Source organism: Aedes albopictus, chromosome 3 (genome assembly GCF_035046485.1).
Source record: "Aedes albopictus strain Foshan chromosome 3, AalbF5, whole genome shotgun sequence".
Lineage (NCBI taxonomy): Eukaryota > Metazoa > Arthropoda > Insecta > Diptera > Culicidae > Aedes > Aedes albopictus.
The window spans coordinates 1,503,858-1,528,831 of NC_085138.1; the positions used below are offsets into that span (position 1 = coordinate 1,503,858).

The 24,974-nt window shown below is 39.8% G+C and overlaps 2 protein-coding genes across 9 annotated transcripts in view; one reads left to right on the forward strand and one right to left on the reverse strand.

Annotated features, from left to right (window-relative positions):
* The window catches only part of LOC109411213 (protein sprint), an 84,911-nt gene that overhangs the window by 47,365 nt on the left and 12,572 nt on the right, over positions 1-24,974 (forward strand). For 7 of the 8 annotated variants that reach the window (XM_062855549.1, XM_019684704.3, XM_019684702.3 and 4 more), the window contains exon 13: positions 20,910-21,355. In XM_062855549.1, the coding sequence (XP_062711533.1) occupies positions 20,910-21,355 (446 nt within the window). Of the gene's footprint in view, positions 1-6,754; positions 7,925-20,909; positions 21,356-24,974 lie in introns of those variants that run through there. The other variant, XM_019684709.3, reaches the window with a different exon arrangement.
* Positions 12,230-24,974, reverse strand: part of LOC134289565 (uncharacterized) — a 246,262-nt gene continuing 233,517 nt past the window's right edge. Inside the window, exon 2 of the mRNA XM_062855551.1 lies at positions 12,230-15,225. Coding sequence (XP_062711535.1) covers positions 14,046-15,209 — 1,164 coding nt within the window. The 5' untranslated portion in view covers positions 15,210-15,225 and the 3' untranslated portion in view covers positions 12,230-14,045. The remainder of the gene's footprint in view (positions 15,226-24,974) is intronic.

The following is a 24,974-nucleotide window of genomic DNA, read 5'->3' on the forward strand; positions in this document are numbered from 1 at the left end:
ATCGATCAGTCTTTTAGTTGAGTCGTTACTGAACGCAGGTTCTGTCGAATATGGTGGTGAGGCATGTCGGACTTCGGATACAGAGATATATCTTCACAACGCGACTACTCGGTGTGGAGTTACGAATAGGAATGAATTTTATTTTACTTGACACTTAAGAACTAAGTTTTGAGTACAGCAGAAAATAGGAAGTAGGTAGGTTAAACAAGAATGGCAGAACGACGCGCTAGAGTTGTTTGGTAAACTACTCGAGTCTTGCATATGCGTGTAATTTATTGCGCGCATATGGAAGCACTTTAAGAAGGTTATGGAAACAAGGAAAAGGTTTCGTTACTGACTGCATGTTTTGGTAGGCAAAGAATTTGGATGGAGGTTTCGGGTTTTTCGTGTCACGCTGAGAAAGTGTTTAATTTATGACGGAAAGTTATATTGTTTTATGATGAAGTCCGAGAAATGTTGAAACGAGATTTACGAGATTTGTGGGAGAACTGTGCCACGACACCTCCCTCCTTAGGAAGAATGGTGTAACCATTCTAAATTTTGAGACAAATTATAGGCTTTATGCGGTCGTTTTAGCATTCTGTTATTCTTGATTTTTCAGGATTTTTGCTTAATTAATCTTGTTCGATGGACTTTCAAAATATTAGCAGTTGTTTGATGTTTTATAGTAGCATTTGATTCGTCTAGATCTATTATTATATAGGGACCATCTTGTACAATATCTAATTTTCTTCTATTTTCCAATTTTAAATACACTTTATCTCCAATGCTCAATTTTGTTGGTGTTACATCTTTATTTGCTTCTTCTGTTCTTGATAGTTTGACATTCTCGATTTTTCTTAGGATTTCATTGTGTATAAGCTGTAGTTTATATCTTATTTCATTTACGTATGAGTCGTGGTTATAAATAGGAGTGATTTGGTCTAGATTTATCTGATCAAATGTATTTACGGGCTTTCCAAATACTATTTCAAAAGGGCTGTAATTGTGTTCCGAGTTGGGAGTAGTATTATAACTAAAGCAGTAAAAAGATAACCATTCATCCCAATTATCTTTAAGATCGTTGACAAAGATTCTCAGATATTCGTTTAAACATCTGTGATTCCTTTCCAACGCTCCCAAAGTTTGTGGGTGATATGCTGTTGCTAGAATGCGATCGATATTGAGCAGTTTACAAACTGATTCAAAGATACCTTTGTACTCTGTACCTTGATCTGTTCGAATTGCTTTCATTGGTCCGTATATCAAAATACATCCTTCCACTACTGCTCTGGCAATCGTGTCAGCTGATTTATCCGGAACAGGTATAGCTATGACGTATTTACTCAGATCGCATTGTATAGTAACTGCGTATCTGTTTCCTTTGCTACTCATTGTGAATGGTCCAATCGTATCTATTGCAACTATGTCGAATGATTTGCATGGAGTTGAAGTTTTTATCATTTTACTTTGGACCGACGAAAAATGTTTGTTCCTTTTACAAATTTCGCAGGATTTGACATATTTAGTAACTAAATATTTCATATTTGACCAAATATATAAATTTTTCAATTTTTTGTACAATCGGTTAATACCAACATGACCTCCGATTGGTGTACTATGGTAATGTTGTAAAATAGCTTGAATTTCGTTTGGGTTGTTTATTTTTCTAGGAGGATGATAAATGATAATTTTAATATTTTTCAAAACTTGATTTCCTATTGTTTTGAAATCATTGATACTTATATAATTAAATATGGTATCGCTAGTCGAAATAGCAATACACTCATTTTCGATTTTATTTTGTTTCATTAATTGTAGGGTACCCTTTTCAATCAGCTTAAATATTTCTGGCAAGTTAACATTGTTAATTGTGAGACCTAACGCTAGAGTTAGACTCGTTTTGAAATTTTTTTCGAGAAGAATTGCCATAGTTGATTTATTTTTATTTTGATGTAATGAAAATTGCAATTTTTTTTGTTTATGTATTTGTTCATTGCTAACTGCTTCATACACGTGGAGTTGATCAGGCTCCGGTACTCTGCTTTGTATGTTATTGTTGACTAAACAAGGTTTGCGTAGCATTGACCTGGTCTGTACTTGTAAAATGTTAATTGACTTTAATTTATCTGATGTAATATTAATTCTAGACAATGCGTCAGCCACAACGTTACTTTTACCTGGGACGAACTCTACTTCAAAGTCGAATTCTTCGAGATCAATCCTCATTCGCGTCAACTTTGAAGAAGGGTTCTTCATTCCAAAGAGGTAAACTAACGGTCGGTGATCAGTACGCACCAAAAATTTACGACCTAATAAGTAGGGTTGATAATGCATGATAGCCCAGTGAATAGCGGCTAATTCTTTCTCAATGATGTGCTTATTTGCTTCGCCTTTTGTAAACGCGCGACTGGCGAAAGAAACAGGTAGATCATTGCTTCCATGCATTTGGGACAAAACTGCCCCGCAAGCGAAATCTGATGCGTCTGTAGTCAATATAAATGGTTTTTGATAATCTGGATACTGTAATATTTGTGGTGAAAGTAGCATAGTCTTTAATGTTTCAAAGGCGGACTTGCATTGTTCTGACCACACAAAAACTGTATTTTTTCTTAATAATTTGTTCAAAGGACAACAAATATTTGCAAAACCAGGAATAAATCTCCTGTAATAATTACACATGGCTACAAAACTTCGAACTTGGTCTGCGTTTTGAGGTTGTGGGTAATTTTTTATTACATCAAATTTTGAATTATCAGGCAAGATACCTTTATCAGTGATTTTATGACCTAGAAATGTAACTTCTGCTTTGAAAAAATTACATTTTGAAGGGTTCAGTTTCAGGTTTCTTTGCCTGAAACATTCGAAAACATTCCTCAAGTTTTTCAGATGGTGTTCAATTGAACAACCTACGACAATAACATCGTCAATGTACAAGAATGCACACTCGGGACTCAAGCCACTGAGTGCTATTGACATCATTCGTTGGAAACTGTTTGGGCTTATATTTAGTCCAAACGGCAATCTTTTATACTGAAAATGTCCACGTTCCTGCAACGAGAACGCGGTGAACTCTCTGGAATTTTTCTCGATCTCAATCTGGTGAAAACCTGACATGAGATCAAGCGTCGAAAAATATTTGGCTCTGCCAAGTTGATCGAGAATATCGTCAATCCTTGGAAGAGGAAATTTATCCGCAAGCAATTTTTTGTTCAATTGACGAAAATCAACTACTAATCTCCATTTCTTTTCGGAAGTAGTTGACTTCTTGGGAACAAGTAATAATGGTGAGTTGTAACTAGACACCGAAGGTTCAATTATATCGTTTGCAATTAAATTATCTACTTGACGACAGATTTCTTCCTTGTGACACTGTGCATTCCGGTAGTTTTTAATGTATACCGGTGATTTATCTTTTAGGCTAATTTTTTGTTGATAAAAATTGTTACACGTTAATAAATCATCCTTTAAACTAAATATATCATTGTATTCGTGACATAATTGTTGTAAAGATTGTTTGGCGGATGCAGGTATATCGTTAAAATTTAGTTCTGCATTCAATTTTTCGATTCTATCTGTATTATTACAGTCAATTTTAGCTATGTAAAAGTCGTTAAGATTGGAAGTTTTTAAATTAAAATTTGCAAGTTGCACAGGATATTCATTAGTGTTTATAATTTTAGCATAAGGTGCGGAACTATTCACAATGGCGTTGGCACAAAACACGCCTGGTGCAAGCTCAGCGGAATTAATTATGACATCTCCATGAACATTAAAATTGTTTATCAATCTAAATACTTCAGATCTAGCTGGTATCCACGCAGACCCATTTAGATTATTGCAAATTGGGATTTCAAGTCGGATGTTATTTACGTATGCTGCTAAAATCCACGTATCGTAATTTATTTCACATCGGTATGTAGTAAGGAAATCTCTTCCCAGTATACCGTCAGTTGGTATCGGGAAATCGTCTTCTATCAGATGAAACAGGCTATTCACAGCTGTATTTTGTATATAAGAAAAACAATTGATTGTTCCTCTGCAAGTAGCTTCACCGGGTGTTATTCCGCGTAAAACGCAAGTATTATTTTGATTAATTGATATTGGACGTGAGATACATCGTGTTTTCAATAATGAAATGTCTGCTCCTGAATCTACCAGGAACGAACAGTTTTTATTAGATACGCTAATTGGCACATTAATGAAATTGGAGACAGCTACATTGATTGTGTATACTGCCCTACTGTTCCAAAAAAAGGTTGATTTGGTTGAGTCATATTCGGTGGTTGTACTGTATTAGCGTTTGCGAAATGCTGACCTTGGCTTTGCACGCCCGGGGGCGGATTGGGAAAAACGTTTTGCATTGGTGAGCTCGATTGATTGTCAGCAAAATATATTCTGTTAAATTGTCGCGGATAACCGCGTGCATGACCACGGTTGTCTGTTCGGTAACGGTAGTTGTTGTTATTTGGGAACGGTCTACTTTGATTGTTATTAAAACGTATCGGGTATGATCCGTAACGCTGATTACTTTGATGGGAACCACGAGGAGCAACATTATAGTTCCCTCGGTACTGAGTTTGTCGTTTTTGCATGATTCTTTTTGAATTTACGTGGAATACACGATTCATGCTGTTACTGGACTCGACACTATCCGGTAGCTCATTTACTTTCTGGATTGCCTCTTCGATTGTCGAAAATGTTCCTGCTTGCAGTATTATTTTTTCTGTCTCGTTAGATGTACTGTTAATCAAAGTTTCCAAACCTGCTTTGGTGGCTAACTTTTTAGCGGTCGCGTGAGGAACATTCTCTCTCACGTAAATATTGGTAAGCTTATTGCAAAGAATTTCCACTTCTTGACAATATTGTTGTTTTGACAATCCGCGTTTGACTGATTTAATTTTTGCCAATATCTGTTCTGCAGTAGTTTTACTTTCACAGGCAGATTTGATGAGATCAATCATCGCGTCAATAGTAGTCTCTTGGATATTGTTAGGTAATGCATCTCGGGCTTTACCTGAAATTCTCGTTAAAAGGAATAGCTTTAACGTTTCGTGTTGTGCTTGGGTATACACCTTTTTCAAAAATTTTACACCGTCAATGAAAGCGGAAAGTTTTTCGGCATCGCCGTCGAATGGCATCAAGACCGATGCAGCTAGCTTGGCATCAAAAGGATTTTCGGTGGCCATTTCCACTTGTTTTAAATTATTAATTTTGGTTACTTTCCTAACTCGGACACTTTCTTTAATATATTCTATTGCGTTTCTTGATTGTCTAGTAAAAGTAAAAAATTCTTTATCTGGAATTTCGTCTTGGTTTTCTAAAAGAAGCTCATCTATTTCAGCGAATAAATTGATAGCCTTATTAAAATGTGCGTCAAGAGTATTACTGGAAATATTTTGATTTATAGATTTTCTAAAATGCTGTTCTATTTTTAGTAGAATTCCTACTTTTTCAATAATGACCCTTTTCGGCATAACATTAGGAGATTTATAAAGATTTGTTCTACTTATCGTTTACTGCCAGTGTCCATCGCCACCTGTTGTTTCGCTGCATGTGCTGGTTCTGGAAGAGCGGCGGTTTCAGCTGACATCGGCATAAGTCTGCTCTTGGTCAATGCTACCTTTCCGATGCTTCTCGAGCGGTTTGACACACACGCATTGCACTATGTTCGGGTTCTGGTTGTGTAAATGTTCAACATCGTAAGATGTGAATGTCACTAAATTCTTCCTTTAGGAATACCCACAGAAGGTATCCCACTATTAATGATGTTAGCAAAATTGCTACGCTTAGCCAGATCTTCATCTTTTCACTCATTTCGTCTTATGTTGTCAGTTCACTTAAATCGTTCTTCTTCACTCTTCACTAATTTGACTCCCTCTATGTTTAGCGTCTAAATGTTCGCGTACTTTTGTCCACTGTCTGTTCTTGTTCTTCGATTAATGCGCTGGTGCCGTAGATGTGGTGACGTTATTTAGGCTTATTGCCCGATCAACGACCCTTTGATTTTTGATTCGCTCGTACTTGACGATGAGTCGATACACTAGGAACAAGGTGGCTACACATATCACCGTTAGTAGAATGTATGCGATTAATTCTACCGATTTGGCGGTTTTTTCACTATGCACTTTTTCTTTTACGTTGCTGGCGTTGATGATACTCACGATCTGCTCGTGAGTCACCGGTTTCGGGGTTGACGATTCGTTTCCCATAGCTTAAGCTGCACTTTGACGGTTATTATTTTTGGACGACTTTTGCACTTCTGTCGCATGGATTTTATACGAAGGCGCACTTTAATCACTTATCTCTCGTCACGGTCAGCCATGAGGCATGTCGGACTTCGGATACAGAGATATATCTTCACAACGCGACTACTCGGTGTGGAGTTACGAATAGGAATGAATTTTATTTTACTTGACACTTAAGAACTAAGTTTTGAGTACAGCAGAAAATAGGAAGTAGGTAGGTTAAACAAGAATGGCAGAACGACGCGCTAGAGTTGTTTGGTAAACTACTCGAGTCTTGCATATGCGTGTAATTTATTGCGCGCATATGGAAGCACTTTAAGAAGGTTATGGAAACAAGGAAAAGGTTTCGTTACTGACTGCATGTTTTGGTAGGCAAAGAATTTGGATGGAGGTTTCGGGTTTTTCGTGTCACGCTGAGAAAGTGTTTAATTTATGACGGAAAGTTATATTGTTTTATGATGAAGTCCGAGAAATGTTGAAACGAGATTTACGAGATTTGTGGGAGAACTGTGCCACGACAGTGGTGAACTAGTGAATCCTTGCACAACATCGATAGCGTTGGTGAGTCGGTGCCAAAACCATTTCACAGCAACGAATCTAGGCGTTGTTCTGATGAGAAACTTCCGATTCCGTCGATTTGTGCAGTCCGGAAAAAATCGTCTCTCTATAAGTCATGAAGTGGTTCAAAAAGTTGTCGCTCGGAAAGTCCGCGAGCCAGAATAATACGGATCCAATACCAGCGGACACTGGCACTGGGCGAGAGCGTGGTGCGAGTGGATATGCTCGAGTAAATCCCATTCCAAACAATCTACCGTGCAACTCGCGATTTAGCGATTCTGCAACTAACGGTAATCGAAAATGCAAACATCTTGCTGATAAAAGCAGAAATGCCCTGTGGCTACTTGACGTTGGTGGTTGCGTCGTCTGTAGCAGCAAGGCAGAGAAAGATAACAGAACAGTTGCACCGAGGCTCGGCTCAGTTGTTGATAGCGTTGCCGGCAGTGACGTGAGCTGTAGTGTCGAATATGGGCTGAAGTCAACCCTCATTGCATCCTCACTAGAGCATCGAAACTATAACGCGGCCTCGTTCGGTATTATCAATGACGACCCGGCGGGGATCGAGGACGATCTGGATCTAAGCGACTACGTGTTTGTGAATGAGCAAGACGCCACCATTTCGGTAGATCCGCAACCGCGAGCCCTCGAATATCTGCTTCAGCTAGGAACGAAGGTCGAGTATGGAATGACCTTGGATCAGGTTCAGCCACGAACGAAACCAAAACAATCCACCAAGGGCAAGGATCAAAAGCCCACCGGCATTGCCATCCAGCACGTCCATCTGGATGTTTTGGATGCCTTGAACCGATCGTTGATGGGACCGTTGCATCATAGTACCTCGGCCGAGCCTATGACCCCTCCCAAAGCGACGACAACCGTACGAGCGGCTTGCAATATGACCCGAGAGGACAGTGTCAACGTACAGGCCCATTTCGGACTCAACGATGCCGGAAACATCATTATTGACGTGGGTCATATCGTGGAGCTGCGAGGTGAAGGAATTTATCAGAAGAGGAAGTATCAGAAGATTTTCCAAAAGTTGGAATACGCCGACGAGGTCAGCGAAGCGACGCGATTCCACTCGACGTGGAAACAACTAATTAGGAAAATTATGATTTGTTTGAGGTGCATGGCAAGAGGTAAGTCGCAGTGAGAGTGTCGAAATAGAAAATGTAGAATAGTTCTAGTGTTTGTTCTAGGCGTATATGAAATTGCGCGACAAATGTGACTTGTTTGTGCTTTGCGATAAATGGATAATTATAGCCATGCAAAACATGTTGTTCCAATATACCGTCGAAATATACCGTCTGTACATGGATTGGTGACTGCATTTGTCCCTGAAGTTTCAAAATGCTTGTTAGTTTATTGCTTTCATCGTTATTGAAGACGTTTCAGTCAAGGCGTGGTTCACCTCGGAGCAATTGTTAGTTAATAGATGAATGTCAATTTACGACCACTTTTGAAATCTGATGACTGACATCAACTCTTGGGGAAGGGAAGAGTAATTGTTTGTAATCGGATTTGTTAACCCTCGAGCGATCGCGCTGTTAGATTTTGCACAACACGTTCAAAAAATCTCGTTTTTGTAGCATGGGGCTGACGGTGGTTGCCAACCGCGCGAGTTACGGAAGATTAAGATCTGTTTTCTTTGCTTTTCTTCTAAACCGCATTGAAAGATCTTGGTTTGCGTTTCAAGTTGAACAAAACATCCTCTCATTAGTTTATTTAATATCGAGCATAAGCTGCATACACTACATGACGCACCGCTTCGTTGTTCCATGTGCACCTTGGAATGAAGAGCCTAAATTAACAACCAAGCGTCTCCATGGGTTTGCTAAATAGCTTAGGAGTGCTAGAATTGAAGTAATGAGCTGAATTGTTGTATGATGAGAAGGTCAATTCTCCCTTTCTGCAATGAAATGGTGCAAAAAGCGTGAGTATTATGGTTCCTTGCCTAATTTAATGCTGTTTGAGCAAACTCTGTTTTGCCAAATGACTAAAAGGAATTATTTCGTGTGTTATTGTGTTTGAGAGGCCTCCACGGAACCTATTTCAGGTGTTCCGGAGTGGCCATATCAGTTGCTAAATACTTCAGTCAATTTTTTCGGCCCCATTCTCTTGAAATCATAAAGTTTGATACGTCGCACAGCATGTCGTAGTTGCAAACCAGAAATGTCCCTGATATCACCCCCGTGGAACCTATGCTGGTTGCTCCAGGATGGCCATATTAGTTGATACAGATTTCAGGGTATCGTTTCTGACTCAGTCAATCGAAATCATGAAGTTTGATATGTCGCACGACATGTTTCAGATGAAAACCAGAAGTGTCCCCAATGAGGCCCCAGTGGAACCTGTCACGGTAATCCGGATGGGTCAACTTATTCAAATCTGATTATCGCAGTTGTGTTTTATTGTTCGCAATAAAAATTCCGCTGAAAATCGATGTTTCAAACACAATAACACACGAAATGATCATTTCTAGCCATTTCCGCACCCTACCTGACCCAGTACAATCCGGAATAACTACAGAATGGCTCCGGATATTGCATGGCCACTTGAGTGTAATGAACTTGCACCAATTTATGATCGATTGAAGGCGACTTCAAAAAAGTTGGATGAAAATTGACGAAATGACAGCATTTTGAAAATGAGATGTTGGGGGTACGTGAAGGTTAATCTACTCGGTGGAACTGGGTGCAAAAAAGGTTTTTTTTTTCAACATAGCGGAGTTTCAAACACATTATGTAATTATTCTGAAAATAAAATGACGGAAACGTGTTGAACCGTTAAGCTTGATCTTAAGCTGTACATGAAATCATAAAATTGAGTAATGATTTTTCTGTATTTACATAAATTATCGTGGCTAGGCGACATATTTTTCTAATGAAACTCTTTGTTCCTGATGATTTCTCCAATAGGGCCAACCCTCCTGAGGTGGTCATAACTGAGCTCATGATAGAACCAACGGTTTTATCACAGCATTTTTTGGTCTAAGTTACAGCCATAAAATCTTTTGATGGTTTTAAGCATTGCCTCACAGTGATGTATATTTGTTTACAAAAAATCTCTCCGATAACAGTCGCAAATGCAAGTTTTATTGAAATGGTATATAATAAGCGATAAGACCAATTCATGACTACTTGCAAGTTCTTAACTCAAGATGTTTATAGCAGAAGTTATATGATAGTTTTATGGAATGCCAAAGGTGCAAAGTAAAAAACTACCACATAAAACTAGTATAGAACAACTAGCTTTTTCACATGCTCGCATAAAACCAGGATAAAACATGGATAAACCTTCAATACATGCTGATTGTTACTTGGGCAGTTTTATTGCGATCATGTTGAATTTCTTACCAGATTATGAATATATCAGTAGGGTCTGAGACCATCAGGTATCAGGTATCAGGTATCAGAAGGCCGGCTCCAGAGGCACGTTATCCTCCATTTGGGACATTTGTGCCATCGCCAAAATAACAGCCTATTTCATCATCTACCTGAGGGAAAAGGAAGGAAAAAGGATTTGGATGGGGATAGGGACAGGTAGGGAAATAGGAAAAATACCCTGGAAGAGGGTACTAACGCACAAGCGAACCACAATGGGTTCAAACAGCGCCCTGAAAAGGGCACTGTAATAACGCATAAAGCGAAAGAGAGCCTATAGCTCTTCACCACAGCGGGTTAAGAACAACAGAATATCCTGAAGATTCAGGTTTCTGAAGTCAGTTTCACTTAATAAGTGTTTACCGAATACTCGGAAACGCAGTTGCGCGAAAACTGGATAGTTACATATCAAATGATACGAAGTTCCATAATCGGATTCACAGCTATCACAGGCAAATGAATCAGCTTGCTGAATATTCGCCATGTGATAGCTGAGTCGACAGTGGCCAGTCAATGCTTTGACCAGCATGCTGCAATTCTGCTTAGACAGATTAGTTAGATACTTCGCCACCCGTAGAGATGGCTCAGCACTATACAATTTGGTTTGACGACATGACTCCAAACTATTCCAATATTGTTGTGTTGAGTGACAGCCCAGGTGTGAATCTGAAGCTTAATCCAACACTTCGATATCGGAATAGTAAGGGTATGCGGTATACCGAAATGTTTCGCCAAATACACCTCGAAACGAAATTCCGCGGAATTCCACGGAATTCAACTAGGCGAAATTTATGATTTTAAATTTCGTTTCGTTTCGTCAAATTCGAAAAATTTCGCCTTCAAAAAATATAATTTGACGAAATTAAACGGAATGCCGCGGAATGTCTAATAAATTTCGAAAACAAGTTCAAATCGTAAATGTCCATATCATCTATCGGAGATCTTGCTAATCTCAAGTTACTGAAAGTTGTTATAAAATCATTTCGAATATCGAGAAACGAACCAGTGCCAGGCTGAAAGTTTCTATAATAAAGACAAAACAAAATTTGAATATACCTCTTATCTAGGACCTTATCTAACACACTTGTCACAGAAGAGTCACGGTAGCGCAGGTTATTGTTGCGCAGGAGTCACTGTGACTTACTTCTTACAAATTAACACTTACTTGCTAGAAGTAAGTCACAGTGACATCTGCGCAACAAAACCTGTGCCGCCGTGACTTTTCTGTTACAAATGTGTTACTTGGGAGGATGCTTTCAACGCGGGACCATAAATAATATTTTGTTTAAATTCCCTGATGGAACCAAATGTAAAAAAATGTAAAAAAAATCTTCATTTAAGATTCACGATAAGAAGTTTTAACACAGTAATGGAGTATAACAGGATTAGATGAAATATTATGTGGGATGTACTAGCAAAAGTTTTCAGAAAACCTGGAAGCTCTCTCAGGAGATATCGCTATAAAAAATGGAAATTCCAGAAGAAATCGATTAACCCTTCAGCGCGCGCGCTGTTATAAAAAGTACAACACTAACAAAAAACCTCGCTCTTCGTATACAGCGCGAGCGCAGTGCAGTTTCGGTTGCTTGATGCCGTGCGTCCTGAAAGGTTAAGACACATTCGGTTTGTTCCATGGAAAAGTTTCTGGTTAAACCTTTTTGAAATATTTTAAATTTCCACTGAAACTCTTGAAAGGGATTCACTATTAAAGTGAGGAATGGACCTCAAATGGAATTACTCAAATAGTTTCCGTTCAGTACATTATTTTCCCTTTCTAAAGGAATTCTAAATCTTTATTTTTTTTAGAGTTTATTAAGGAGTTCGTAGCGGTATTCTTAAAGTTTTTCAAGTACATCTGCAGGGGTTCATGCTGATGGTTTTCAACGAATTTCTTTAAAGACTTTGGGAACGTCCATAAATTACGTCACGCTTTTAGGGGGGAGGGGGGGTTAGTAAAGTGTGACAACCCATACAAAATTTTCAGAGGTCTCATACAAAAAGTGTGACATAGGGGGGAGGGGGGGTTGAGAATGGACATTTTTTGCGTGACGTAATTTATGGACGCTCCCTTTCAGGTATGATTTGAAAATACCAAAAGGTAGGATGAGCACGACAAATGATAACTCCGCTATGTGCCCAGCCAACATTTTCACAAAGGGAACTCACTAAACACTTTAAGTTGCTGCGTAGAGTCCAATTTCTTGATAAGGAATCGCTCAAGAAATTTCTTGAGCGATTCCTGGCGGAAACATGCTACAAAGACTGCCTTTTGAATTGTCATTCCTTCAGAACTGCGTACTGCAATCGAAGAAAAACGGTTTCTTGACCGATTCAGACATGGAATTTTTCACGCATCAAGATAGGCCGAAAAAATCTTTCTGAACTGCAAACGATCCTTAAACCATAACATTCTGCTATTTGTAACATTTCATGAAATTGCGAATGAAATAACCAAAGATTGCCTTGGTGATCGTGACGTTTAATTAGGATGATCATTAATCAGCAGTTTACGCGTTAAATAAATACTCCTATTAAATTCGGTAAAAAGACGTTTGTTAGCTGGATTTCATCAGGTTATTCGCCAACAAACTCTGAACGAGTGAAACATTTTTTTTAGTTTTGCGTAATTATGAAAAAATATGTTTTTTTTATTATTTTCATCTATTTTAACAAAATAACTCTTAAGCTAGTTGATTTTTGAACCTTAAGTTCCGAATCGAAAGACCTGAAGGTTTAAGACACTGGTTACTGGGTATTTCGTGAGAAAATCAAGCATCTATCAACTTTTTTTTGAGATTTTAGACTACAATCTCTCCAGAAGTTACGCTATCCACGGAGCTTTATGGTAAACATCTAGTTTATGTTTCTTATCATATGCTTCAGAATTATGATAAACAAACGGCATTAGAGCATCTTATAGAGCTTTCGATTCCGGCACTGCAGGTTTGGGGAATTAAACGAAAATTTTGGATTTTCCCAACATTTCGACTCGTATTAGAGTCTCCTTCAGAGGAAAATTCTGGCTAACCATTTTTCGTTTGGGGTGCTATAGGACTATCGGTGTCTGAACTACTGAACATTGGATATTTCGATATTAAATGAAACGTAGCGGTTTTTCCTAATTTCACTAAGTGAAGTTTGAGCATTTTATTACAGTCTGTATATAACACAGTCCCGCAAAGAGTGAATCCAAATCTATCTATCGAACTGTCAAATCGGCTACCTATCGAGAACGCCAGCAAAATTATGAAAACAAAGCCTGACGAAGAAGAAGAACAACAGTCAAAAGAAGTCGTCTCTGCATGTCTCTATATAAACAGTCTCTACATTTTATAACATCATCGCAATGATGCAACGTATTTATTAAGTCGTTGGAGCAATCTTGTTAGGTTATTAATGCAATTGTTGAAAATTTCAATATCTGTGGTTAAAAATTTGGGCAGGAGGACCTACTAAGAGCAGTTCGCGTGCTAACCCAGTCAACTTTGCATCAATTTACTTGATTGTTCGTATGCAGTGAGATGTGTACAATATGTAGTCACGTACAAAGTTTCAAGTAAACTGCATACCCCCCCCCCCCCGCCTTCCACAAATGTTCTAACACCTAACTGTGGCAAATTAGAGTCTTAAGGGAAACACAATCCACGCCAGCGGTAGGAAAAAATGCAAATTTGCCCTAAATTGATAATACTGCGAAATTCCGCGGAATTTTTACAAATATTTCGTTTCGTTTCGAAAAATACCGAGTAAATTCTGATTTCGTATCGATCTCACGAAACATTTTTGAATTTCGTTTCGTTTCGTACCGCACCGCATCAAAAATTTCACATACCGTTTCGTTTCGTATCGCTTTGAAAAAATCCCATACCGCATACCCTTACGGAATAGCTGGCTCAGGGCCAATGAAGTCATGTGATGCTCCAGAGCGAGCTAACTCATCAGCCAATTCATTTCCAGCGATGGAAGAATGGCCAGGTACCCATACAAGGTGAACAGCGTTTGCTGAATTCAGCTCCTCGATTTGAGTTCGACAAGCGATAACTATCTTCGACCTGGAGTTGGCCGAAGCAAGTGCTTTAATAGCAGCCTGGCTATCTGAACAGAAGTATATTACTTTGCCCATTACGTGCTGCTGAAGTGCTGATTGCACTCCGCACATAAGAGCAAAGATTTCGGCCTGAAAAACGGTACAGTGTCTACCAAGTGAATAAGACTGATACAGCCTTAGCTCACGAGAATAAACACCAGCACCTGCTCGACCTTCGAGAAGGGAGCCATCAGTGTAACATACGATGCCGTCTGAAATACTTCTTTCCAGATAACCACATGTCCACTCTTCCCGGGAAGGGAATTTCGTGGAAAATGTCCTATATGGAAAATTACAAACAATTGTAAGATCACTTGGAGCAAGGACAATTTTGTCCCAATTCACCAAAAGTGGAAACAACGAGGTGTGTGTTGAACTGCGGTTCACAGGAGTTTCCTCTAGTAGACCGAGTACCCGTAACCGGTAAGTGCAAGAAAGGGCTTCTTGTTTGAGATGAATGTGTAGTGGGGCAACGTCAAAGAGAACTTCTAGCGCTGCCGTAGGAGTTGAAGAGAACGCTCCAGACATCGCCATTAAGCACATCCTTTGGAGATGGCCTAATTTTGATTGGACCGTTCTCACTTCACCCTTTTGCCACCACACAAGACATCCATAAGCCAATATTGGCCGAACCACAGTTGTGTAAATCCATTTGATATACTTGGGTTTTAGACCCCAAGTTGTACCAAAAGTACGCCGGCATTGCCCGAAGGCCATACAAGCTTTCTTGATTCTGAACTCAATGTGAGGTGTCCAGGAAAGCTTGGAATCAAGAATGACTCCAACGTACTTTACCTGTTCAGTCACATCGATTTCAGAATCAAAGAGACGCAAAGGTCGAACGCCATTACGGTTTCGCCTTTCCGTGAAAAGAACAATAGATGTTTTACTCGGATTAACCGAAAGGCCATATTGGCGACACCAACCCTCAACTACCTGAAGGGCGTTTTGCATCAGGTCGAAAAGGGTGCTGTTGCACATACCAACTAACAATGTTAGGTAGTCGTCGGCAAAACCATAAGTAGGAAAACCGCTATTATTGAGTTGCCCCAATAGCGTATCTGCTACGAGATTCCACAAAAGCGGTGATAAGGCTCCCCCTTGGGGGCATCCACAAACACTCAATTTCCTAATCCCTGCTAGACGCAATGTCGAGAAGAGATATCGGTTTTTGAGCATTTGGTGAATCCAATTGGAAATCATTGGAGATATACCATGACTCCGTGCGGCTTCCAATATGGCATCGAAAGGCACGTTGTCAAAGGCACCCTCGATATCTAAGAAAACACCCAAACAAGATTGCTTTTGAGCGAATGCTTTCTCGATATCGTAAACAACCTTGTGTAAAAGAGTCACAGTGGACTTACCAGATTGGTAGGCATGTTGGTTCACATGAAGAGGCACGTTGGCCAGATGAACATCACGGATATGATGATCCACAATGCGTTCTAAGCATTTCAGAAGAAAAGAGGTCAAACTGAAACTCTTTGCTTCTTCATACGACGCACGACCCACTTTCGGAATAAACTTTACAGTAATATCCCTCCAGGATTTGGGAATATACCCTGTAGCAAAACTGCAAACAAGTAGTTTTTTCAAAACATGTTTGAAATAATCAAATCCCTTCTGAAGCAAAATAGGATAAATCCCATCTGCCCCAGGAGATTTGAAAGGAGCAAAGCTATTAAGAGCCCACTCAATCGATTCTATAGTTACAATACTCCGAGCCGAAGCTAAAGAATCATAACTACAAGAAAAGACATCAGGATCATCCGAAGATGTAATATCCACACATCCAGGGAAGTGTGTGCTGCATAAGCATTCCAGAACTTCCTCATCAGAGCAAACGAAGTTCGTTCACCCGGAAATCCTTAGATTTCGCAAGGATTTTGTTTAACCGACTGGCTTCACTCAGACTGGAAACATTTGTACAAAGGTTTTTCCAGCCGGATCGTTCAGCAGACCGGAGAGCTTTCCTGTAAGCCTTGCGAGCCGACCTGAAAGCCTCCGAACCAGCCGAACGTCGTCTGTTCCAACTCTTTCTACATTGTTTCCTGAGTTTCGCCAGATCAGAGTTCCACCAAGGGGTTCCTGTTGTGATCTTCACAGACTGTAGAGGGCATACTTCTTCAAAAGCTTCCATGATGAAGGTCGTTGTAGTATCAACGGCATCATCTAAGTCACTTGGAGTGTCAATGGATGGTGAATATCCATGAAATAAATAAAACTAGTATAGAACAACTAGCTTTTTCACATGCTCGCATAAAACCAGGATAAAACATGGATAAACCTTCAATACATGCTGATTGTTACTTGGGCAGTTTTATTGCGATCATGTTGAATTTCTTCCCAGATTATGAATATATCAGTAGGGTCTGAGACCATATGGGCAGGAGCACTTATTTTTGGCACTTGCTGCTATAACTCAGTCAATGTTGAACCGATTGACTAGATTTTTGAGACACAATCAGATAGGCACAGTATCTAGCCATGGACTTTGGAATTTGAAATCATTTCCAAGAACATGGAGAAAAGAATTTCATAAACATAAACATAAACATAAACAAAAGTCTACGAGGGGGGAGGGGGGGGGGGGTCTGAGATGGCCGAAAAAAAGTCTACGTAGTTTATGGACAGCGCCGAAGTAATTTCTGGCGTAATGGTTGAATACATTCTTGAAATATTTATATGAACTTTGAGAAAAATTAAAAATAAAACAAGTTGGAAAATATTAAGAAACAAGACTTTGGCTGATAGCTTCACCAAGACTTCCGGTTATAAATCCCCTTAAATATAATTAAGGTATTTTTTCATTATAACAGTCAAAAATTTGTGTTAAGCAAGAGACAATTTTATTTGACTTCCGTTTTGAATTTTGCTAAAAATTGGGACCGCTTAATTTGTCTCAAAAATATTCTAATAATATCTGTAGACCAACGGTAATAACAACGCTACGTTACTTGAAAGGTAACGGAGCTACAAACTTGGCGTCTGCGATAAATGTATTCAAAACAACATTTTCTTCAACTCGTGGAAGGACATCAACCTTGTATGTTGAAACAATCAAAATATTTATATTTTATTTCACTTCTCATTTTATCAATAGTTCAAAAGAAGCGCATTATTGCCATGACGCTAAATGGCATGGTTAAATCATCAACTATGCAATATAATACGTAGTTTGAATCTTGGCGTTCAATACAAGAAATCATAAAAAAAAACATAATTTTGTAAAAGCGCCGTTTCCCGAGAATAGCTTGACGGATTTTCGTGATTGACGATCGAAAAACTTTAAAGAAATTCGATTTTCCAAATTTTTAAATCACTAATGTTTCATCCCTCTCCCAGACGATGGTGGGTCAAAACTTCAGATTTTTTAGTTTCTAGTTGGATGCAATCAGAAAAGGTGAAATTTAGAGTTGGACTGAACAAAAATGGATTTTGTTGTTTTTTGGGAAGAATTCAAGCCATTCTACAGAAAGTCGGAATAGTAGATTTCCGAACGTCGTGACACTTGGTGAGTTTGTGAATCATCGAGTATAAGACCCGTATTTTTTTTTATTTTGTCATTAGGGTAAACAATTTTCAGATAAGTTGGTCCAAAAACCAAAGTTTTTCAAAACCAAAAATTCTAAAAAAAAAAAGATAAATTTTGAACCAGATTTTAAATTTTTTGTTTAGTTTAGTTGTACTTTTCAGAAAAAAAATAAGTTGAAAGTATAAACTTGTGCTCAGGAGTAAAATATGTACAAAAAATATTTATTTTTCTCGGTTCCATTGTCTTGGGACCAATTAAGTATCGTAAAACGAGGTAAAACTGATCTTCGGGTTGAAGTTGATCACAAGTTTTCTCATTAGATTAAGCATGCTTTAAATAGTTTCCTTTCAAAAATCGTGCTGTTGGATTCAGATATTAAAAGATATTTGTAAGGCAACTATATAAAGTATGGTTTATCTAACGGACAAACGTCTGATCAATTTCTGCCCACAGATCAATTTGAGCCCGATTTACGGTACCATTGTTTTAGATTTTTTTTTTAGAAAATTCAGTAAATTTGTCAAAAATTCAGAAATGTATGATGTTTAGTTTTTGAGATAGGGGAACTTCCGGTATTTTCGGCAGTTTGTTGTCTTCGTCATGGAGTTTTTTTTTTAAATCAGGTTGAGCTCAGACTTGGACTCAAACGCTTTCCAAACATGCTGAATATACGACCAAGTTTCTGGCAATTTGGCTGATAAAAACCCCACACAAAGAAGAGAACAAACCTGCCAATAATACCCAGAGTCACCCTATGATGATTTGAAAATTGAAAGCCATATATTTTATTACTAACTACTCCTAAAAACATACATATTGTAAAACCTCATAAAACTATGTACTGAATTGCATTTTTAGTAATCTTTTGTGTTTTTGTACTCATAGTATTGTAAGTATTGAAAATATAATCGAATTTGTAAAAAGATTTCATGTGGTAGAGAATCATAAGACTTCTTATTAAAAAAAATGGTGTCTCAAAAATTAAGAGAAGGTACACCTCTGATTGTTTGATAAGCTATGTTAAATTTTCTGAATTTGAGCTCCGGAGATTATGAAAAGCTGAAAGAACAAACAGATTGTATAATTTATTACACCTATCGCAGCTTTTTAACGTAATTTCCTAAAAACTAAGATTTACTATCTTTCAAACAAAAAAAAAAAAAAAAAACAAAAAAAAAATCGGCCAACTGTTTATTTTTTATTTTTTTAGTTTTCTAAAACTATAGTTTTTAGACCACCAAAATCACGTAATAAAAAATATTGGTCAATTTATTTGCTTGTTGTTCATACCGTCAAGATCAACCATATCGATTTTTCATGAAATGATTGTTGAAAAATTATGTAAAAAATCACTAAACACTGCTGGTTGAACAAAATTAACAAAATCAGATGTGACAACGTTAGTCAGCCAATGATGGTGACCATGGTATGATTCTGGGATGTTCTTTTTTAACCATTCATATAGTTACAAGGCGTTTATGATTAGAAGCAAATTCAAGTTTCGAGCTAAGCTACTGCAGAAATACTAGTAAATTTAAAAAACAAAACACAAAATTTGGAAGCTCTTTGGAAGCGTTATCAATTTTTATTTTTAATGGTCTGTTCTCTTGGTTGTTCTTCATTTTATTCCTCATTCTAGTTCTAGTTCCATGTTGGATTTTTTTTATAGTAGACGTACCTCTACATTTTTTTTTAATTTTGCAAATATTTGAGGAGACTGTCCCACAATTTCGTCAATAATTCGGTTTGTATCGAACAGACATGAAAATTGTGATTAGATTTGAGATCAATTTATTATTAAATAACGGCAAGCCTCGTTGGATAAATGTACAACTCGTGCTGAAAAAATCATCTTTTTGCAACTCATTGCATGAATAACTATTTCAGTTACAGCTTAAAACTGTTTTACTTAGAGCATGATTCCAAAATCAGCACGCAATTATGCATGAAAAAATTTGGACGCTGATAGCAGTTCTGTAAACTACCGATATTAATTAATCTTATTTAAAGTGAATTTAAATCCAGTCTACTTCTTCACTCACGTATTCCCATTTTGCTATCGATTGTGATTGTTTACATATTACCGTTCGGCGAATGCCATACCGTTTTAAATCAAACATCAACCGTTTATGTTTGCTCAACAGAAATTGCGGTCGGATGTATTGAGTGTTAGAAATGAAACATCCAAATGGTATAGTGTCATTTTCAAGGTAAATATAATTGAAGGTGCCTGCCTACGTATTAATTTATGCTTATGGTAGGGTAGGAAGCACTCCTGCAGCTAATATTTCGCATTTTGTATTTACCATGAAAGATATGTAAATCCACAAGAAACGGTTTTGTACGGAGATGCTTTTTCTTCCGCAATAAAAAAGAGTGAAATGAAAGTTTAACAATTTTACTGTGATGTCTGTTGCATATTATAGAATCGATAGAGTAATGGTGCCATCCAGCTCCATTCTTAGTGCTTTTATTTTGACACATAGACGTTTATGACAAGACAAACACCCTTATCTTATCTTGGATCTTGGAGCTCTAGTATTTGCAGTTTGCGAAATAAAAACATATATTTTCAGTATCCGTGTGATATGAGATGTCTATCTTATATTATACATTGATTTGTCGTTGATTTGTCACTAAAATGCATGTCATAAATTATATCTCAAACAACGAACGTTGAAATCCTGAAGGTAACTGTCAGTTGTCCAAGGTTAAATTTAGTATCTCCAGACACACAAACACACATCTTCTAAGTCTGAGCACGCTGATGACAGCTACATGCGTTTATCCCGGAACCGTGCTGGTCACACCTTAACCACTCGTTTGCACGCCGCTTAGCGCTTAGTAGCTGTCGTAAACTCGTCGCTCATCCATAAATCATAACCCATCAACCCTACCGTGAACACCACCAGCCATCAAGTCAAACAACGCAACGCGGCGATAGTGACGGTGAACTTCTCGCAAAATCCCGCCACGCTGCTGTGCCTCATCCTCATCTTACACAGAGCAACGTTCTTTGTGTTCCCTGTTAGCGCTCCCACGTGCTTGGATGCACTCTATTTTTAAATGTCCAACCATATTTCTGAAACGGTTATCTCCTCTCTTTCTCCTTACAGGCCATCCACGCAACAAGACTGTATTCAGCGGACCGGGCGAATCGATCGGAACGTACGCCCTGTCGTTGGCCGACGATACCGAATCGACCTTCTCGCGGAATATATCCAACTTCATATCATGCACCAAAGAGTCGAAGGCCGCCCCGCAGGTCGTAATGCGCAACATGCGACAGTTCATGAGCGGCATGAAGAACTACCTGGTCAAGCACGGCGAGGGCGAGTTTGCCAACGAAGTGCAGAAGGCGCGATCTCAGCTAAAGTCGGACGAATTTCTCAACCTGGACTCGATCCTTGAGGAGGTGATGCATCGGTTGGTGATTTTGCCACTGAGGGAGCATCTGTACGGGCTGTTTGTCGATTACTACACGCAATCGGGAGACATTCAACTGCTGGTGGAGAAGGTCAAACAAGCCTGCGGGCGGGGACCGTCGGTGTTTGGAATCAAGGTAAACCAACAGAATGTCTCTTCCTGTAATAATCAACATTTATGATGCCACTTGTTTGAACAGTTGCGTAAGACCGGAATGAAATCATTGAGATTATCTCTAATCTGGGTCAGTTCAATTTACACGAGTCGCCACATTTAATCGCCTAAGGATGCGTTTATGGCGTGCTTAGCTAGATGTTTGATGGACTGTTGAAATACGAGATTTACGAGGAATTCAAAGCAGTGGTCTTCAACCTTTTTTATGTCGTGTTTTACATACAGTAATGATGAAAGCACGTTATGAAACCATAATCTATCGGAGATGAATTCATTAGCTTACATTAGGAGCTATACATAAGCTATGTAGACTCATTTTTGACAATCTCACACCCCAATCCCCCCTCGTAGATTTTTGTCCATACCATATTTATGCAATTTGTATGAAGCGTAGACTTTGAAAATAATTTGGATTACCGTCCTCATTTATTCATTTCATTTCATTTATTTAGTTAACATCAAATTCATGACAATACTGAATCAACAATTTGCCTCCATAATACTCGATTTGCAGCTGCAGCTCTCCATCCTCGGTCACGCCCAACACTCGCCAGATCACGCTCCACCTGGTCCGCCCATCGTGCTCTCTGCGCTCCACGCCTTCTTGTACCTACCGGATGGTTAGCAAACACCAACTTTGCAGGGTTGTTGTCCGGCATTCTTGCAACATGCCCTGCCCACCGTATCCGTCCAGCTTTGGCCACTTTCAGGATGTTGGGTTCACCGTAGAGTGCAGCGAGCTCGTGGTTCATCCTTCTCCGCCACACACCGTTCTCCTGCACGCCGCCAAAGATCGTCCTTAGCACCCGTCGCTCGAAAACTCCGAGTGCTTGCAGGTCCTCCTCGAGCATCGTCCATGTCTCGTGCCCGTAGAGAACCACCGGTCTTATTAACGTCTTGTACATGGTACATTTGGTGCGGGGGTGAATCTTTTTTGACCGCAGTTTCTTCTGGAGCCCATAGTAGGCACGACTTCCACTGATGATGCGCCTTCGTATTCCGGCTCACGTTATTGTCAGCCGTTAGCAAGGAACAGAGGTAGACGAATTCTTCTACCACCTCGAAAGTATCCCCGTCTATCGTAACATTGCTGCCAAGGCTTGTCCTGTCTCGCTCAGTCCCACCTACCAGCATGTACTTTGTCTTAGCCGCATTCACCACCAGTCCGACCTTTGCTGCTTCACGTTTCAGGCGGGTGTACTGTTCTGCCACCGTTCCAAATGTTCTAGCAATAATATCCATGTCATCCGCAAAACAGACAATAGCTCCGTGCGGTCGATACTGTCGTATGCCGCTTTGAAGTCGATGAACAGGTGATGCGTTGGGACCTGGTATTCACGGCATTTCTGGAGGATGTGCCGTACGGTGAAGATCTGGTCCGTTGTCGACCGGCCGTCGATGAAACCGGCTTGGTAACTTCCCACGAACTCATTTACTTTAGGTGAAAGACGACGGAAGATGATCTGGGATAGCACTTTGTAGGCGGCATTCAAAATGGTGATCGCTCGAAAGTTCTCACACATTAACTTGTCGCCTTTCTTGTGGATGGGACAGATTATCCCTTCCTTCCACTCCTCCGTTAGCTGTTCGGTTTCCCAGATCTTGACTACTAACTGGTGCAGACAGGTGGCCAACTTTTCCGGGCCCATCTTGATGAGTTCTGCTGCGATACCGTCCTTACCAGCCGCTTTGTTGGTTTTGAGCTGGTGGATGGCATCCTTTACTTCCCTCAACGTGGGAGTTGGTTCGTTCCCGTCCTCCGCTGCACCAACATAGTCATTTCCTCCGCTGTCTTGGTCCTCCGTGGCGACATCCGGTTGCTTCAGTCGCTCTAGATCGTACCGGGGCGGCCGCCGGTAATGTACGTTGTTAATAACAGAGAGTTTTGGGCGCAGTTTAACCATCACCAGGTAGTGATCAGAGTCGATATTAGCGCCACGATAGGTCCTGACGTCGATAATGTCGGAGAAGTGCCGTCCATCAATCAGAACGTGGTCGATTTGCGATTCCGTTTGTTGTGGTGATCTCCAGGTGTAACGATACGGGAGGCTGTGCTGGAAGAAGGTGCTACGAATGGCCATGTTCTTGGAGGCGGCGAAATCGATGAGGCGTAGGCCATTTTCGTTCGTCAGCTGGTGGGCGCTGAACTTTCCAATCGTCGGTCTGAATTCCTCCTCCTGGCCTACCTGAGCGTTTGGGTTCCCTATGATGATCTTGACGTCGTGGTTTGGGCAGCGGTCGTACTTGCGTTCGAGCTGCGCGTAAAATGCGTCCTTGTCATCATCAGTGCTTCCGGAGTGAGGGCTGTGCACGTTTATTATGCTAATGTTGAAGAATCGGCCCTTGATCCTCAACCTGCACATTCTTTCGTCGATCGGCCACCAACCGATCACGCGCCTCTGCATGTCGCCCATCACTATAAAAGCTGTTCCCAGCTCACGTGTGTTGCCGCAACTCTGGTAGATGGTATGATTACCTCTAAACGTTCGCACCATGGATCCTGTCCAACACACCTCCTGCAGCGCTACGATTCCGAACCCGCGGTCCTTCAGTATATCGGCGAGTATGCGGGTGCTCCCGATGAAGTTGAGAGATCTGCAGTTCCACGTACCGAGCTTCCAATCGCAAGTCCCTTTTCGTCGCTGTGGTCGTCGCCATTGGTATCGGTTCGCATTCTTCTCTTGTAGATTTTCCGGTGCTAGTCTTTTTTACGGCTGGCTTGCAGGGCCTGACACCAACCCACTAACCCAGGGAGCTGGGATTACCGTCCTAGAGGAGCAAAAAGAGGGCTTGTAGATCCAGCAGATATTTCCGACAAGTCGACGTTTCCGATTAAATGCTGCAAATTCCATGTGGACGCGGATAAATATGGAAGTTGAAATTCATCTAGAACAGAGTCTCTCAAACTTGTTGGTGGTATCGCCCTCCGATTTTTTACCGTTTGCAATGTCTTGTTCCTACACTGCAAATTTTGTTTACTGGTATTCAGCAAACTTTGCTGATTTCATTCAGAAATGCGAATTTACTGAATATCAGCAATTATTTTTCAACTCGCTGAACCATACAGCAATTTTGACAGTTGATCAGCAACGTTGTGATGAAATTGATGATGATGATGATGATGATGATGATGATGATTGAGTACCCACCATCAGCGCAAGGATTACCTATGGCTGCAGAGTCCTACCGGAAGGGAATGATCTACCTGATGGTTTGTTGTAGCAGGGTAAGCTAAATTCATTGGAAACCTTCGGAAGACAACACGATGGTTGTAATCTCGTGACAAAGTCTGGCCACCCCACGAACATTTGCCCAGAAACCAGTTCATTTAGCTTCCTTAGGCTACCCCTCCCGAAATCCCAAGTATCAGGCAATTTAAATATAATTAAATAGTTGACCAATTACCTGATTTTACCTGAAATATTAAATATTGTTATTATGATATATAGAAATTTTGATTGACCTACATTGCAATTACAACTTTATTTACCTGAACAGCGCTGAAACAAATCATTATTATATTAAAGTTAAAATCAAGCAAATAACACTGAAACAAATGGTGTATTAGTAGTGAAAAAACA